General features: G+C 35.3%; 2 protein-coding genes across 2 annotated transcripts; one reads left to right on the top strand and one right to left on the bottom strand.

Annotated features, from left to right (window-relative positions):
• The first annotated feature begins 3,207 nt into the window (after positions 1 to 3,207).
• On the top strand, positions 3,208 to 5,042 carry LOC127126586 (uncharacterized). Its single transcript, XM_051055539.1, has 3 exons — positions 3,208 to 3,468; positions 3,570 to 4,700; positions 4,801 to 5,042. Exons 1-3 carry the CDS (start codon positions 3,409 to 3,411, stop codon positions 4,975 to 4,977), a joined length of 1,368 nt encoding a protein of 455 aa, XP_050911496.1. The 5' UTR covers positions 3,208 to 3,408; the 3' UTR covers positions 4,978 to 5,042.
• Positions 5,043 to 5,320: 278 nt separating this feature from the next.
• Positions 5,321 to 7,769, bottom strand: LOC127126587 (protein PHOTOSYSTEM I ASSEMBLY 2, chloroplastic). Its single transcript, XM_051055540.1, has 3 exons — positions 7,495 to 7,769; positions 5,703 to 5,964; positions 5,321 to 5,596 (listed from the first exon to the last, which is right to left on the bottom strand). The coding sequence occupies exons 1-3, from the start codon at positions 7,663 to 7,665 to the stop codon at positions 5,529 to 5,531; spliced, it is 501 nt and encodes a 166-aa protein (XP_050911497.1). The 5' UTR covers positions 7,666 to 7,769; the 3' UTR covers positions 5,321 to 5,528.
• Positions 7,770 to 19,480: the final 11,711 nt, after the last annotated feature.

The raw sequence follows: 19,480 nt of genomic DNA on the forward strand, positions 1-19,480 counted from the left end.
TTCCATGCGTTTTTAGAATTTAATGAAATTTTATCTGTAATAATTTCATCTAAACTTGAATATGAACATGAACATGAACAAACGTTATTACATGTATTGAGGAAACATAAGAAGGCAATTAGATGGACCTTTAATGATATTTCTGGTATTAGCTCATCAATGTGTATGCATCAGATACTAATTGAGGATGGAGAAAAATCAGTTAGGCAGCCCCAAAGGCGACTTAAAACCCCTTGATTTTGGATGTTGTGAAAAATAAGATATATATTGCAATAGAGGACAAAGAGAAGACCATTTTACTTGCCCATTCAACACTTTTATCTATAAAAACTGTTCTTTGATCTTGGAATAAAAAGTTAAGGCATTGAGAAAATTTTCAAAGTCAATAGACACCACCTTAAGTTATTCCATGAGAGCCCCGCATTGGAAGAGGAAACTGTAAAGGAGCTTTCACTGGAAAAGGCTACTTATTCAGTTATCTATCCGCCTTGACTCCTCGAGTGTGTTCTTTCCTTTCTCCTTCTTATTTATGTTTGTTTCTTTCATTGAGGATAATGTGTGTTTTAAGTATGGGGGGTGAATGTCATTTACTTTATTTATGTGAAATTTTTACTTAACTAACCCACTTTTTCAAAATAAATCCCAAAATAACCCACTTTTCAGATTAATTCCGAAACTACCCCACTTTTAAGAGGTAGCGCCAGATGAATTGGCGTCTGCTCTCTAAATTAAAGAGGTGACACTAATTGGATTGGCTTATACACATGGTGTTATCAATCTAATTGGCTCCTATGTGTAAAAAAGGATAGGAGGCGCCAATTGGTCTGGCGCCTCTGTGTATTGCGTAATTTATTTTGTATAAATAGAGGTGTTGTGTGATTCATATTTCCACATCTCTTTTCATTATATTGCAAACATGGTTCGTCTTCGTCGCCGCTATAGAAAAGTGATTTATTCGAGAGACAAGCTTCCGATGGAGATGCTCTTATGGAACATATGTCATTTCGAGCAACTACAGAGCGAGTTGGTTCGTTGGTTAGATGGAAACATACCTGAAGGCGAAAAAATTAGAAGTAATGAGAGACTCGATGTCTTACGTGGATGGGTGCAAGTAAAAAATGATAAGGATGGTAGGAAAGTGATGTTTGGATCAAATGATATCAGTTTGACTGTTGTAATCCGTTAGAAATATTGTGGTTGTCGCGCAAAAAGTCAATTGTTGACCAAGAGTCAACTGTTGTATAAATGGTCAATTTTGTAGCCTTTGTACATGTATGGACTTTGGATATGATTGTATGAAATGATATTTGATATTTGAATGTATTGACTGTTTGGAATGAATTGTAAGGATATGAAAGATATTGAAATGAATGAACATAATAACATGAATAAAAGAAAACGAATTTTAAATGAATCAAGACCTAAGGACCAAAATGGACAATGATTAGGACCCATCCAATGATTCATGGACCAAACACCAATGAAAATGTTATGGAATAGACTAAGTGATGAACTTGATGAATATCTAATCATGGATCAATGGACATGACCATAACTTGGATGAACAATGCCAAGCATTAAATAAAAACTCTAGTAAGGCCCAAGATATACAATGAACTAGGTCATAATCAAATATTCATGGACCAAACAACAATGGTAATGCAAATGACATGAATTACATTAGCCAGATGAAATAGGTTAGGTATGGACTAGGCATGAGGATATGATCAGATGTAATGCTATGGATGAATTGAATTAAGTGGGCCTTGAATGGATCTTGAACAGGCAAGTGAAGCATACACAATGGATGATGCAACAACATATGGCTACCAAACACCACAACAATCATTTCAACCTTTCCTCGACGCATCATTCACACCAATGTCTTCCTTCAATCGTCTTGGTCGCCCTCCAATAACTCAAACACAACCCAACTACTCTGGCATGGGTCACGAACTCAGCTATGGCAGTAGCGCTTCATTGCAGGTGATGGTGATGTTCCTGGGCCCTCAAATCCTCAAACACCTTGGGTGAATCATCAACGTGGGTTAGGGCCACGCGTTCGGGTAGCTAGGGGATGTGGTACCTTAGGTCAGTTAGGTCATCCCGATCAACGACATTAGTCTTTATGGTATTCGTATGTAAACGCTTATTAATATTAATATCAATTGGTTCGATTTCGACTTTTATCTAAAATGTACATTATTTTTCAAAAAAAAATTACACAACACACATAGGTGTCAGACCAATTGACGCCTCCTTTAAAACCTTACACACAGACATCAATTGGATTGGCAGCACCATGTGCATAAGCCAATCAATTGGTGTCACCTCTTTAATTTAGAAAGCAGACGCCAATTCATCTGACATCACCTCTTAAAAGTGGGGTAGTTTGGAAATTAATCTGAAAAGTGGATTATTTTGGGAATTTTTTTAAAAAGTGGGTTAGTTGAGTAAAAATCCCTATTTATGTTAGTTTCTTCTTTCTTGTTTTAAAATAAAAATCTAAAATAATAAAAAAATGCATGCTTTTTGGTTGGTTTTTGGGGTTGCAAGTGTTCTGAAGTAATTTATTTATTCTATTGAGTAAAAATTTATGGTGTGATGTATATGACTTTCTTTGCATTCTTAGTATCATAAGTAATACTTAATCCTAAAGTATGCACCATTTATGATAGATCATTATCTTTTGTGAGAATTTGAGTCTTATAATTGATAAATACAAATTTCGATTTCTTTTTTTTTCTTGTGTGATTTCACTCGTGATTGTTAGTTATTTTAGAATTTGGCATGACTTTTTTTGAAACTCTTTGTTTACATGTGTATAGTTATATGATAAATGCATTTCATTTTTATTTTATCATTAGCCACTTAGCAAAATAAGTCAACTCTAGATCATTACCCTTAGTTTTTCATATTATAATTTGAGTCTTCATCAAATTAAATATTAACTTATACTTTTAATCACATATTTAATATTAATTAGACCAATATAATTTTGACTAATTAAATAATAGTCAAACACGGATAATATTACATTGATGACCTAAAAACTCCAATAACAATTGCTTGTAAATAAATAAATAAAAACTATTATTGCATAAATAAATAAATAAAACAATGAGCTTATGCCCTCGTTATTATCAACATTAAATGTTACACTAATTTCTGAAGAATTAGTCCACTTCATCACAGCACAAATATATATTTGAACAGTTTTCACAATATGATAGAAGACTCAGGTTATAGTCAATAGCTTGCAAAACAAACCAAGTGTCATGTGAACTGTAACATTGATTCAATCATCCAAGCAAAAAGAATTTCTCTTTTTCTTTAGTATCTGAGATTCTATCTTGAGTTTGTTACATTGGTGAGAGGAGCAAGAAAGTGAAAGAAAATTCAAGAAACATGGCCTCTTCGAGTAGCAGCACACAGCCACAAGTTCATCAGCAAACTCTTCACATTCAGGTCGTCTTCTTCTTCATTTTTTCTCTAAACAACTTATTCTTTCTCAATACCGATTTTTTCCATTTCTGATACGTTATAGCGCCGCCATTGTTTCAATGCAGGCACAAGTTTCAAGCTTTACAAACACAACAACAGTTGCAGGACAAGCAGTGAAATGGATCTTCCAGATTCTTTTCTACTTGCAACTGCTCTTGATTTCAGCCTTGGTGATTTTCATCACCAGGTATTATCGTACGTCAGACTCTTCAACAACCCACCATTTCCACCCTGACAAATGGTACCCTCCACTTCTAGCATCAACACTATGTGCAGGAATTCTTGGCTTTACATGGCATTGTATCATTGCATGTTATCCGGAAGAGGCACTCTGGGCAGCATTTTGGTTGAGTCCACTGTTAACAACGGTAATGGGATTTATGTTCATGACAATCGGTACTCCAGAGAGTTTGATACCCGGTTTAGGATCTTTCTTATTTGCAGATTTACAATCAAAGTATGTATATCGAGTCACTCGCGGTAACATGATCAAATACACCACTGAAATGTATCAAGATTTAATAGATTTTCTTCCTGCTAAAACTAAGTTCTTGGCATTCTTATCAATCACTGTCGGTACCCTTTACTGCTGTTTTCTGGTGTATGGAATTGGAGGCGCAAGAAGAACCATACAAGCATACATATACATCGTACCGATCATTCTCAGCTTTGGGTGGACTATGCAGGTTATGAAGAATGCATTGCAAGTCACAATTTCATGGGTCCAGTATACTCATTTTACCGACCATGTCATCACGAGCATTAGAGCTGCATTTCGTGACACAATCAAACACTTAATTGGAAGTGTTTCTCTAGCCTCCATTCTCCTCCCAGTCATCAAACTCATCCAAGATTTTGCACGATTATTAAATCTATATGTATGTGAAGGTGAATGTTCATGTGCAATGGAACTTGCCGTGCATCTTATGACTTGGGGGAATATATGGGGTTTTGTGCACGTTGGAGCTTATCGCAAAGGATTTGTGCAAGCTGCTTCCGATACTTGGGGGATGTTCGCGAGTAGAGCTGGATTGCTGAAATTGATAGATTTGGATCTGACTGGTGCATTCTGTTTTCTGAGTGGTGTTGCAGGTGGTGCAATCTGTTGTCTTGTGAGTGGAATTTGGAGTCTGATAGTGTACAAAGACTATACCATGGAACTATCCATTTATGCTTTCTTCATTGGCTATTTCATGGTAAGAACTAAGATACAATTATTGAATAGAAATTAAACTATCTTTTGTATATTACTTGTGTGACTAACATATGAAACATTGTTGGAATGTGTGTTTGCAGTGTCGGTTGGCAATTGCGTGGCCACAAGCATCTGTTTCAGCTTACTGTGTAGCCTACGCGCAGAATCCAGAGAACTTTCCATGTCGATTTACTATTGAAGAACGCTTGAACCAGCTTCGCATAGCTTCAAAAAGTCCAAGTACACCAGAGAGGGAGGCAATTCAGGAGAACTTTTAGCAGAGCTTAAACACGGAAAGAACAGTAAAGCAAGAAGAACATATCATCCCTTAGATAATATAGGATAGGACACTTATTACTTGACTTACTTTTCATGTGTATTCTTCAAATATGATAAATTCTTTGATAATGTTGGTACTTTACTCATCTACATGAATAGAGATGAAACATGATTTTTTGATTTCGAATAAAGTTTCCTTTGATTTTTAGATATCTTATATACGGTTGAAGTATAGTGTCTGTATTTTCATGTTCAAATAGCACAGAGTTGAAGCATGATCGGATACTAGATTTTGAGGTAAGCAACACTTACTCAATGAATCGGCTAATTCTACAATCAAACTATAAGTAACTTTCATGTAAATTTATTTAAGGTAATCGATCTGTATGACAAAAGAATACTGCGAGTTTACACAATTAAGAACTTAAGACTGATCTGGTTTGTAATTGTAGAAATCCTTGACATAAACAAAATTGAAAATGATTATGACTTACAAGCAATACCAACACAAACATTAGGTACAGCAGAATTCCAAAAAGTCAGACATAGATCATTTGTGTCCCAGATGACCTCGTCCCCCGCATTCTGTACACATTATATTACCGGTTCCCCCGCAACCTACATGAGCGAAATTATCAAATCAAAAACATTAGTCAACAATAAAAGTGTTGGGCGTTATATAATTCTCATTGTGCAAGTGCATCCTTTTTAAGTGAAACAATACCTAGGCAACGAACTTTAACGATTATGCCCTGGCTTTCCATGATGGAGTCCACATATAGACCAGAACCAGCACAAGTAGCGCAAAGCAAGGCACCTTTGGCATGGCAATCAGTGCATCGAGAATTGTTACCGATTGCTTTCTCGGCCAAAGATAAACCAACAGGCTTTTCAATGATTTCTTCTGGGATAGCTTTATCATAACAAAACAGATTTTCGAGATCACTTCTGCGTCTGTTCTCATCTTTCTTTAAACTTGAAACAGACTGAAACATAAGGAGTTGGTTAGCTATATGACACTCATTAGATAAAGAACAATCTTTTGCATACCTCTAACATGACAACAAATGTACATTGAGTTATCTAAATTGTCAAAAATCGAGAGTGGAACCACAAATGTGTCTATATAGAAAGATCTACAGTTGTTACTAAAACGGTAGTATATTTGCAAAATGATCCTTTCCTCACCCTACAACGACCAGACCATACAAGTTCAAATCTACTGGACATTAAAATATCACAAAATAGGTTCGCAACACAGCACACAAAAATACCATAACTAGTTCAAAATTGATGCACAAATAGACAAATACAAGGTTCAAAAGTACTAAAGAGCGAGGAATAGACCAGATCCGGCCCGACTAAACCAGAATTTCAAATTGATGGATAAATTGACAAATCACGAATATATTCATTACTTGGCCTGCAAAAAGGGCATAACAAGTTAAAAATTGATGCACAAATTGATTAGTTTTCCCTCGTTGGAGCTAGATTCAGATTGGAAGAGTTAGGTTTCAGCTCGTCTTAGTTGGATTGATTCACCTCATTTGCCTATTATACTTTTAAGCTGAAGAGAACATATCAGTGTTTCTCAAACCACGATTCTATGCAAATCTACATTTTAATTTCTAGAGTCGTAATTTTGGTATCATTCTATGAGTAACTCAAGAGTTTGACAACCATAAAGTCTTTATTTTTTTTCATTCCCATAACTTTAGTAGACAAGAGTAGCATGCTGAAGACTAATGAACTTAAGCGTAAATTCAATAATATCCCAAGTTATTATGCTCTACCATAGCTCATGCCATTTAACTATCTCATTTCTCACCCTTTATGAAAAATGTACTCTGATCCATCTGAATATTCTACTTTTATTTCTGTTGTCCAAATCTGCATTAAGCTAGAACCCAGGTTTTACAAGGAAAAAAAATTAGTATGCAGTGCCCGTAGATCTTGCACGCGCTCAGCAGAATGAACTTTCCTAATAAAGATTGATCTGCTATCTTTGACTGCTCAGGTTGCAAAAAATAGTTTACATATGATATGATAACAGAAAACTGGATTAATTTGCATTTCAGTTACAGTTTTCTGATCTCAATTCATCAAACACTCTTTGTCCCTCTCTGGCCAAGAATAACAACATTCTGTAAAATCACATGACATACAAATCAATCCTCTTAAGTCTAAACTGTTCGCAAATGCCTAACTTCGAGATTTTTCCAGAACTCTATCAAACATATAAACCAACTCGTGACAAACTTGCAAATATCAGGCTAAATCAAATCAAATATGCAGCAAAAGATAAGCATTAATCTAATCAAATATAGTCTAAACTATTGTAGTATTGCATAGGGTGTATATTACAGTATGATTCATCATACATCCCAGTTATAACCAAACATTGGAATCTTCAAATTTGTAAAATCCTAAAGACATCCTTAATTAAAACAAAAAACATCCAACACTACAATAGTTGATGTTTAACAATTGTAGATAAAACGTAAGAGATAACTGACCCCATGAGAAGAACAGGTAGATGCTGAACCATTGTTATTAGGGGAAAGGACATGAACTTTGAAATTGGACCCAAAAGGGAATGTGTTATAGGGACTCGAAATCTTCAACGCTAGAGCGTTTGGACAAAGAAATAATTTTGATGTTGTCATTTGAAGAGTAGGGGAAGCCATTTGTGCTGGATGAACATGTACCGGTCAAAATTTTGGTTTCATCCATACAACCTCGTACTCATCGCTTGTTTCAGTAACCGGGTTCTCGTAGTTCACGATGATGACCCATGGGTACCCGGATTATGAATCCGAATAGGGATTTGGAAGTAGTTTATGGACATAAGAAAGCCCATTTCATTGGTTAAATTAAAAGTGGGCTTTGTGAGCCCACTAAAAAGTTTGAAACCTAATTGTGATTAACGAATAAGATATACATGTAAATTTATTTAATACCATATAAAATATATTTAAATATTATAAAAATTTGATATTTAGAAATATGATTTTGTCTCTTAAATGAAAATAATTATAGATTAAAATAAAATATGTATTGTGATGATATTGATTTGTGAGATAGAAAATTTATTTAATTTGATATAATGTATTCATATGTCTGTAAATTTAAAATAAGTTACTTAATTGTAAAATGAATCATGATTATATAAATTAAAATGTATTGAATAATTATGGGAAAAAATAAAGGATTCGTGAAATGGAGAAAGAAAAAAAAATAATTTTTTTTGACTAATACAAAATAAGAATTTTGTCTTTCAAATCAATGAGATGGAAAAAAAAATTGATACAATATTAAATATAGGGTTAAATATGTTTGTATTTCCCCTAAATATCACAAACTTCACTTTTAGTCTCTCAAATGTTTGTCTTAAAAGAATGGTCCTCCTAATATTTTCTGTCAATACTTTTCGTCCCTCCTGTCAACGTTCATTAATAGAAGTTAATGTGACCTGTCACATGAAAGACTTTGGGCGACTGAGCATACATGTGCCAGTGACAATATGAAAAATATACTGATGTGGCATGCCATATCACAAAATATCTATTTTATTTTTTACTATAAAAAATGATGGATTGCAGGGGTTATATACCTCCTTAAAAATAATATAGATTTTGAAATTTCTATAGTTGCTATTATGAAAATGGTTTCTTGTTCTTACTTCTAAATAACATTAGATATTACCGATAGACACATCTTGAGAACCTAACTTCTTTTTTTCTTTCTCCTTTGAAATAAATAATTGTTACTTATACATTAATAGTTATAGTTTTTAAGGTACTAAAATATTAATGAAGTTGTATTAATATTTTCTACTTCCTTAATGGAAGTGTAGTGTTATACGTGGAAATCCTTATAAGGGTGTCCTCGGTGTCCTCGCCGAATATCAAATCCCTTAGGCGATGATTCATAAACTCCCGGAAGATTATGAATCTGAATAGATATTTAAATATAATTTACGGATATAAAAGAAAATCCATTTGTTGGGTTAAAAGTGGGCTTGTGAGCCTACTAAAAGAAAAAGTTTGAAACCCTATTATGTCTAAAGATAAATTCTTAATCAAGCTCCTTTAAATTTATATAGACCTCTTAAAGAGATATTATTTTGGATTCTCCTTTTTTATTATAAGATATCGAGGTAATTGACATGTTTGTTTTAGTTTTAAAATATTTTTTCTTTTTTTTATTTTCAAAAATGATTTTTGTAAAAATGTTTTTTGAAATATTATAATAAACTATAATTGAAATGTTTTTTATTGAAGATCAAAACATAGTCAAAATCGTAGTTTTTAAAAAAGTTATATCTTAAAAATGGTTTTTTGAAAAGCTATTTTAAATCATTTTAAAATTATAGAATTTGTTAAAATTTTGATATTCAAAAAATTTTAATAAAATAATAAAACGCCTGAAACAACATTTTAAGAATAATTATTTAAACTAAATTTTTATTTAAAACTTTTATTTAATATAAAACGTTATAAAAATTATTTTTAAAAAAAAATTGAAACAAACATATCCAATAAATTATAAGATATGTGAAACTTAGAAGGACGGTTTAGCAATAGTAGTGATCTATCAAGAATTTGATACTCGGTCACACTTGCACATGATTTTGTGGGAGAAAAAAAATTCTTAAAAAAAATATTAACAAATTATAAACTATTCATAGACAATATGTAGTATAAAGGAATGTTTAGGAATGTTTGCAGAATGCCGGATCAATTTTGGCAAAATTTATGGAAATAGTTAGAGGCACTATATGAATTGCTCTCGCACTCTAGTAAATATTTTAAAAAGTTCCAAATTTTAGAGATGTATCTCCGAACGTACCTAAAAATATAAATCACATTCGTTATTGACAACACTCCAAATAATAGATTGTCTTTATTCCAAAGATGTATCTCCGGAATGTACTAAAACACATATTCAAGAACATATGTAGATTGATGCATATTGAAGTTAAAATTAAAATGGATAACTTTAAAGATTAAACATTACATAAATAATCAGACATTACATAGATGAAACATCTTAGCGTCGAGGTGGACGTTCCAACATCCTAACAATATCTTTGACTTATCTTGCTATTTTGGCATCCAGTTCGACAATAGATAACCACACAACTTAAAAGAGCATTCACATTTTCTCAAACTAGTGTCATTTCATTTAAATTTTCGGAGAGTGGTTCTATACGTCCCACTTCTTTCGCAACTCATTATCATAAATATAGTTCTTTTATCTGAACCATTGTCGAACCTTCCAATTACAACACCAACTCCAATTTAGATGCCTCCGTGCGTAACCATTGAAGCATATGATCACGAAACTCAAATTCTTGTTTGATCGTAAATTGTTTGCAAACATCTATCTCTTTCACTACGACACTTTTGGCATCCGTAGACACATCAGGTTTTGGGAAACAATCAGTGTGCACCATAACTAATGCAAACGAAAACACAAAATATTTAAAAACTGAAACAGGGGACATTCCGAAAATGCATTTCCGTAGGAATTCATCTGGGTTCCGGAGATGCATTTTTGAAAATAGTGTAATTTTGACAACATAAAAACAAGATTAATATGAGAAATGAAGAATGAAATGAATGATTTTTACCTTAAATTCTACCTTCTTTTGAAATTATGAAACACAAGACTAAATTTTTGAGCTAAAATCTTGATTGAGAATGGAAGGTATATTTGCAAGGATTGTTTTAAAGGTTGGCAATGGAGTGTGAACATGCAAGGTTCTGTTTTATCAAAAAATGAAGTTTGACTTTTCCGGAGATGCATCTCCAAAATAAGTTGACATTGCAAAGGTTACACCTTTTCAATTTTCCGCTTCACAATTCCAGAGATGCACCTCTAGAAAAATCACTAACTTAGTGAATTAGGAATAAAATGATAGGGTTGATCCGAAGATGCATCTCCAGAACATATTTTTGAAAAAAAGGGGTGTGACTCAATTGAATTGTGTTTTAGTGGTCTAAGAGACGTGTCCAGGGATGCATTTTCGGAATCTGAGGGGTATTTTCATATTTTCATAGGGTGTTATTCTACCTCATATGATGAAATTAGCCATTCCCAAATTTATTATTGAATTTAATTAAATTTTAGCGGACTGATCAAGTTAAAACTCATATATAGTCAAACTGTGAGTTAGTTTTTTTACAAGTGACTTATGTTTCGTGTCTCACCAAACTCAAGACAGAGCTCAAGATTTAAATAATATTTATAAATATTGTTATTTTATGATTTTGAAAAAAATCCACTGAATAAATTATCCGTTTGAGTCATAAAATATGTCACTCTCTATAAGATGTTTCACGATTATGTATAAAATTATGCAATGCAGACTATCAACTATAATGTCTCCAAGATAAAATAGATTAGTTCAACTGAATATGGTATAAATATCATTTGTAGTATCTGGTGAATAAAATTTGTATATGGCACAAAGAGGCCACTTAAAAATCAGAACATAAAAGAAAAATATATAGATGAAGCGGAGACGAGATAGGAGAAAGATTTCTATTTAATTCAGAAATCTCTAGGGCAAAATATGAGGTGGTAAGACCTCTATTTATAAGAAAAAATCGAAACCCAGGTGGAAAAAAAGAAAGGGAAGCGAGTGGGAACTGACCAATTCTTCACAAGTAATCATTAGGAAACCCTTGGTTAGTAAGGAAAACGTGGGAACATGGAAGGCAAGGCGGTTTGGCCAACAATTAGGGTTATCATTTACATAAAATATATTAATTAATATTAATTATTATTTTCATTTCGGGTACCAAAAAATAATGAATCCCCTAAGCTCAGGCTCAGCTCGAACCAAGCTGAGCCGAGTCAGTTGGCCAGACAAATGGCAGCGGGCACATGTGTGATAATTTATGGTGGTGCGTTCTCTCCCTTTCACAAAATTGTGTACCCCTTAAAGCACATCAGAATAGGTCAACCTACCTTATATAAGCACTACTAAAGTGTGGTATCCCTTCAATGTATGACTTTAAGGAATATTTTCAAATTCACCTCTTCCTATAATAGTTCATACTTATGCTTATTTCATACAAACTTCAAGCCATCAATTCCTTTTAATTCCCAGCCAATCCTTTTATTTCCAATAATCTCCTAGTTCAGTTTAAAAGAATGTTTCAGAAGTAACGTCTAACGTTCCTAAGATTGTGCATAAATTGAGATGTCTATGACTTGAACCTTTGCATAACAATTAGGATTCTAATTCAACAAGAGTGATTCATTGTCTTGAACTTTATCTCAAAAATAAAACTCGCACACAACCTTTACTTAGAGCGTATTTTGTAAGTCCATGCTATAATGGTCGTACAACTATCCTAATTTAGTGAAGGCTCTAGAAAATTTGTCGCGAAATTCCATAGGAACTGGTCTAAGATCCACAATCACACAGGTAAGTTTATCAAATGTAATTATATTTTTAGGCGCTCCACTCATACAAATTATAGATCTCATTAAGAGTTTCTATTATCTTATTCTTTTATCGCATCAAAATATGCTTATCTTATTTATACTAGCATGACCATCTCATATTGTTCACAACTTATTATTACCCATTGAACCTAGTTCTTGGGATCTCTAGTCTTTTAGGTCAGGTTACCCTTGTTAACAACTAACTTTGTCTATAAGCATTACTCCCATCTTATTGGATGTTTTATGTAATTTATCTATATCTAGTCCTTTCGTCAAAGGATCTGCTAAGTTTTCATCAATGCGCACATGATTCACTCTGATAGCTCCTTCAAAGATACATTTTCTAATAGTGTTGTGCTTTCTTCTTATTTGGCATATCTTACCATTATAATAATAGTTCTGAATTTTTGCAATAGTCGTCATACCCTCTTAATGGATCAACATAATTAACATAGGTAGTTCCCACAAAGGGGTCTTAACTAGCAAACATCTTAACGAACTTGTTTCTTCATTAGCAGTTGCTAATGCTATCATTTCAAACTCAATCGTGGTTTAAGCCAAGATGGTTTGTTTCTTTGATTTCTAATATACAAACTCCTTAAGTTATACTGAATATATAGTCACGAGTTGTTTTAGAATCATATAATAACGTGTTCCAATCTGCATCATTGTATCCTTCAAGTATAACCGAAAATATCTGTTAATGTAGACCAAGATTCAGGTTCCTTTTAAGGTATCACATGTCTCTCTCAATTACTTTTCAATGCTCATTATTAGGTCTACTAGTATACCTTCACAATAACCTTATGAAATATATAATTCTAGGTCTAATACAATTAATTTCATACCTAAGACTGCCAATAATACTTGCATACTCAGTTTGTCTAACAATATCACAAGTGTTCTTAAATAATTTTACACTAGGATCGTATGGTATGAAAGCAAGTTTACACTTAAGGTGGGCCTTGTACTTATTAACTATGTGTAACACCTTGCCCTCCTCTCTTGGGACTAGCATAACATATTACATATCATTTTTAGGTCATTAGGCATTGCATATTGCATATCATGTGGTTACATTGTGCAAGTCATCCTCACAAGTCTTGATCAGGAGATGAATAGGTTATGTGCAAGCTAGGGTTTCAGTGGACTGGTCATTAATCATCTGAGGATGTGGAGGTCCAAATTAGGGTTTTGTGGTTCTCAAGGAGATTGGTCTTTATCTTGATTGAAATGATTCATCATCATCATCATGGTTTATCATCAGAAGATTCAAGTGTTGAAGCATATTCCTTGAGATTAGGGTTTTGACCACTGGTCAACCCTAATCAGTTGCATTGGGCCAATCAGGGCATGGCAAGGAGATGGGGTCTATGATGGATACGGGGATCATCAAATGATTGTATTGAGCTTATTGAGGCTAGGGTTTCACCCTTGAGCTATTTCATCAGAGGATTGGGGCTCAGATTGATCAATGCATTGCCAAATTCATCTATTAGTTGGAAAAGTCAATTGTGGTCAACTGTGCATGATTTTATGGATTTGGAGGTGGGAGAGAGTTGGATACACAACATTCATGTTGGAACAAGTGTTATTTGACATTTCAAAGCTCAAGAATGGAGAAAATAAAGTCAGAACAAAAATTGCCAAAAATAGAAAGTGACTTGTAATGGAAGTTTCCTAAAATGGAAAGTTTTTGACCTCAAAATTACATGTCCAAGGAAGCTTCAAATGAAAATTTGTTCAACATGAAAGTTGTAGATCTTGTTCTCACCTTTCCAAAAAGTCCAAGAACTTGAAAATCCCATGTATGGTTGGCAAGTTATGGTCCATTCAATTTCAAAAATGACCCATAATCAGAGGGGCATAACTTCCACATGGAGTGTCCAAATTGAGTGATCTTTTTATGTGCAAACTCCATTTGACATGTACTTTCATGGTGCATAATTGGAATTCATCAAAAATGGTCAATGCAAAAAGTCAAATTTCAAGTGTACAGTTAAAGATCCAAGGGCAAAATGGTCCAACTTGAGAAATAATGAGAATTTTTGAGTGGGGATTTTTGCAACACCTTACAAATGCAATTTGAAAATGGTTGGAATGGTCATAACATGTCAAGGTATCATATTTGGTCAAGTCACTTTTGAACTTCACTTGAAAAATGCATAAAGTGCCATGACATAGTGAAAATGCAAATTACACATCCAATGGCCATGGGACAAGTTGCAACAGATCACACATGTCATTTTGAGAGTGTGTGAGCTGTCAAATGAGCTGTCATTGGCCTGTGGTGAAATGGCATTTTTGCCCTTGCTTTGAAAATGACATTTATGCTAATTACCATTCATTTTGGTTAATTCATGATTAAGGATGTAATTAGTTGGAAGTATAAATTCTTAATTGTAACTTCTGATCAGAATCACAATTCACAAGAAATTGCAACCACTTTTCCCTCCAAATTCTCCAAAATTCTCAAGAACACACAAGAACAAAATTGGATCAAACTCTTCCAATTCTCCATCAATTCGTGTAATTCTTGTTGATTCCTCCTCCATTCATCTTCTTCCTCAACTGTTTTAGCAATTCATCATCAAAGAACCTCAAGATCGTGACTGTTCCTCCTTGGCTCAACCATGGCATTTGAAGATTTCTTGCACTAGAGGCAACTTCAAGCTAACCTGAACACTTCATTCAACATCCTGAAGCTCATACTCCATCTGTTTTGGATCCACACGCCTTGTAACACGAATTTCATCACTGACTTCAAATTAAGGTGCCAAATCGAATCTCGCTATTTCTTTAATTGTTGTATGCGTTTTATAGAGTGTTTGACATAAATTATCATGATATAATTAGTTCTTGAAATGATGAACCGTAGATTGGGATATCTTGAATTTTAGTTGTGATGTCAAAACCTAATTTAGTCGATCCATGAGATTTAGGAAGAATTAGGCAAAATCAAGCTCATATTTGGAATCCTGATGATGAGACCTTTCCAACGGATATTCGCATGATGATTTTCGTTGAGTTTGGATGTTCTGGTTGTTCATGTGATTTCTGGAAAACGCGTGTTGATGATGATGATTTTCTGGAATTAGAACTGCGTTTGATCTTGTTTTCCTTGCCTGGCAATTTGAAAGCTGTTTCCCGCGGAAGCCAACCAACCACAGCATGCCAGCGCGTTTAGTGATACGCCTGCGTTTTGGACCGGCCAGGCATATTTACGAACGTGCCACTGGACATTAATAATTCATTTTAATTAATTAACACATTTAAATAATTATTTCATAATTCATCTTAACTTAAAAAAATCATAAAAAAATATTTACTAATCCAAAAATATTGAGGATTTTATTGATGGATTCCAATTTTTCCCTAGAATTTTATAGGCATGGTTTCAAAAGTTGTGCATGGTAAAATGTTGACCTGGCCTAGGGATCTTTGACTTGTGTGTATTTTTTACATGTTTTGCCATTTTCATTGTGAAATGCTCATACATTTAAAGAAATTCCTGAAACTTTTTGTGCTCATTCTGGACATGTTGATGGTGATTTACATATAAATTTTGTGATTTTTGGATACCTGAGGAGTGAGATATGTTTTTTTGAATCTAGGTGTGACAATGTGTGTCACACCTAGTTAGGTCAACTTTCTGAATTTATTTGCATGACCTATGATTGTTGGATTGGATTGAAATTTTGTATGAATGATCATTGATGTGCTGAGATGTTATGTGAATTTTTCTGGATTTTTCTATGGCATTTTCAATTTGATTGATATTTTTCTTCTCTGTTGGTTCATTGTGCAACCTTATGTGACACATGTTTGTATATCTTGTGTGAAATTCTCGTATGGTTTTGGATGAATTTGAAATTTGGTATGTTGATTATAGACACATTGTAGGACATCACTGTTTTGGTCCCATTCATTTCTTAATTGTTCTCACTCTGTTATGAATTTTTGAAGTGAATGCATGTGTTGATACCTTGAATTGGCTTGAATAATCTTGTCTGGATTTCTTGATTTTCATTGACCTAGTTCTTTTTGTCCAATTGAGCTGAAAATTGACATGCTATACCCTGAATATGTCCTGTTTAGGTGTGAATTATTTGAGGATTTTTGGAATTATTTTGGTATGCTTTTGATGGAATTCATTCTGTTTGGACATTGGATGTTGCATTTGACCTAGTTTGACTTGTTTTGGTCATGAAGTGAATATGGTGAATGATATGAGTATGGGATTAATTGCATTTGCTTTCTATTTGCATTAATTTGGTTTTGGTTGAGAATTGTTTGCTGTTTAGAATTTTTTCTCCCTTTTGGACCCTAGGCTTGGCCTAGTGGTCTAGTTTCTCACATTTGGTGTGGATTTTCAGGATGAAATGCATAATGCTCAAGGAGAATGCTTCAAGTCAATTAAATTGAGATTGTTGGATGTTGAGAACTAATCTTGACTTTGTTTTGTAGGTTGTGAAGCTTGAGCTTGAGCTTATAGCTTGCACTTATGTGCATTAACCTGTGTTGCTTAATCTGTATAGTCTGACTGATTAACATTTGCTGTTTATTATTGGTTTGTCTGAGTGCTGATGATACTTGATTGATTTCAGGTACATTTAGTCGCTTACAGTTCTTTAAGAACTCGCTTGCTGCTGCTTGGTTTTTAAACCACTTGAGGTAGGACTTCTATTCTTCATGTAGTCTGGAAGACCTGGCCTGTTACTTGGCCAGGCAACTGTCTGAAGTCCTCCTTAAGAGGCGATGTTTGTGGTTGTTTACATTTGTGCCAAGCAGGTGAAGACCTCTATGAGGCAATTGGTGGATCAAAGGGATATGCAATCTATCCCCCACTATTCTGTGAGTCGTCCCTCTGCTCACACGGCTGTGTGTTGATGCATTGGGACACAAACCCAAGATCTTGTGCTGTTGCACAATCGAGTCAGAGTCTTTGAGCGTAGAAGGGTCCCTCCATTCTGGACCCACGCTCCTTTGTCTGAAGCTCTCCCTGGTCAGGGATAAGAGCTGTGAGGTCTCATCCTCATTTCACCTTTCATCTGCTTCACCTTAGCCTCGTAATGGCAAGGTTAAGAGCGAATACTACCCATGTACAGATGACTTGCTTCGGCAGTCAAACCCATTGTGTGAGCCTCACTTGATTGGTTATAGTGTGTGCTATGTGAATATTTGTTTGAAATGCTTGTTTTGATCTGTATGCTTGTATGCTTACTTTCTTCCTGGATAGGATTAGCTTGCAGTTGCGCAAGTAGGTAGAAACCTGAACATAGGGTAATGATGCATGACAACACTAGGCTCGAGTCCAGCTCCCTGGTAGTGTGTCTTCCCTTGGTTTCTGGCTAGATTTTCTTTCCCTTGAGGGGGAACTACATCACCCTGATCCTCGTTCCAGACGAGGTATGTAGGCAGGAGACCGTGCGAGGTCTCTCCGGGCACTTTTTTTTCTTTTTTGTGTGTGTTTACCTGTTATCTTCTGGTGTGTGTTTGGTTCGGATGCCGACATAAGTCCAGTGATTGGCTGTCGGGCTCCACGTTTGCCGTTTTGTGCGTGTTTTGGTTCGGATGCTGACGTAATTCCATCGAGTGGTTGTCGGGCTCCATGTTTGCCACCTGTTTGTGCGTTTTGTGTTGTTTGGCGTGCGTAAGCCGAACTACAGTGGCTCTGATTCTCGTTCCAGACGAGATATGTAGGCATAGGATGCGATGTCCTATCGAGCTCTCTTCCCCTTAACCCCACCTATGTTGTCTTCGGTGCGTGTGTGTGTGGTGTTTTAGTAACCTTTTCTTTTCTAGAACGTGGATCCCGTCGAGTACGACGGACGTGAGGGGTGCTAATACCTTCCCCTTGCGTAACCGACTCCCTTACCCTTTCTCTTTGGTCGCGAGACCATTTCCTTTCCAGGTTTCTCTGAGCGTTTCCTTTCCCTATTTTGGGATAAATAACGCGCAGTGGCGGCTCTGTGTTGTGTTTTTGTTTCAGCGCTCGCCGGTTGTTTTTTCGCGGATGCGACAGCTGGCGACTCTGCTGGGGATACGAGGTGTAGACCTGTGCTGGTCCATCTTCCCCGAGCGAGTCCTTCCTAGCGTTTTAGGATAGTTTAGGTTGCTTGTTTTGTTATTTATTGCATTTATTATTCTAACCAGTGTATATATTTGCATAAATATTTGCATGCATCATACTATCATATTGTTGCCGTCCTCTATGCAGGTGGTTCCTCTGTTTTGGGGTGGGTGTTCTGAGTGGGGCTAAAACCCAGGCCCGAGTATACACCTAGGATTAGCGTGGTATCGTGTCGCTCACATGTCGGTTGGGCATGATGTTGCGATGTGACATACCACAAGCCGGACGAGGTTCATCTGAGAAGTGCTCTTCCAGTGGGGTTTTCCACTTTGGTTGGGTTATCTCTTTTGAGCCGTTGACTCTGGTGACCGATCATTTCCCGGATCTTTGGTTTAGACGATCTCAGGAGAGCTACAATGGCACACCCGAAAGGGCAAACCCATTGAGTATCTCTGCCCGATTGTCAAGACTATTATCCGCCTTAGGATGACCTGATTAGAATTTACCTGTGAGGGGAGGGTGATTCTTTCAGATGCATGTTCTGTTGGTGACTCAGATGGTGACTTTTTGTTCCGTGGATCAGAGTCATATTTAAGAGTCGGATTTATGGTCATTTATGTCAGAGACGCCGGAGTGCTGTCCGAGATTTATCAGTGGGGATCCGTTTATTTCAGGATTCCCCGGGCCGAGTTATTTATCAGTGGGGATCCGTTTATTTCAGGATTCCCCGGGCCGATTCAGATGGTTATGGGTATCAGTTCAGAGATTGATGATGATGATGATGATGATGTATCTCCCGTTTATTTCGGAACCCGAGGGTCAGATTTGTGGTTACAGTTCCCTCAGATGGTTATGACCAGTTCAGAGACCAGTTTCAGTGCAGAGGATCAGAAGGCTTGGAGGATGGCGACGCATTGCGTTCATTCATCAGCATCATTACATCTTGCATTTAATTGCATCTAACACAT

Source organism: Lathyrus oleraceus, chromosome 3, assembly GCF_024323335.1.
Source record: "Lathyrus oleraceus cultivar Zhongwan6 chromosome 3, CAAS_Psat_ZW6_1.0, whole genome shotgun sequence".
Taxonomy (NCBI): Eukaryota; Viridiplantae; Streptophyta; class Magnoliopsida; order Fabales; family Fabaceae; genus Lathyrus; species Lathyrus oleraceus.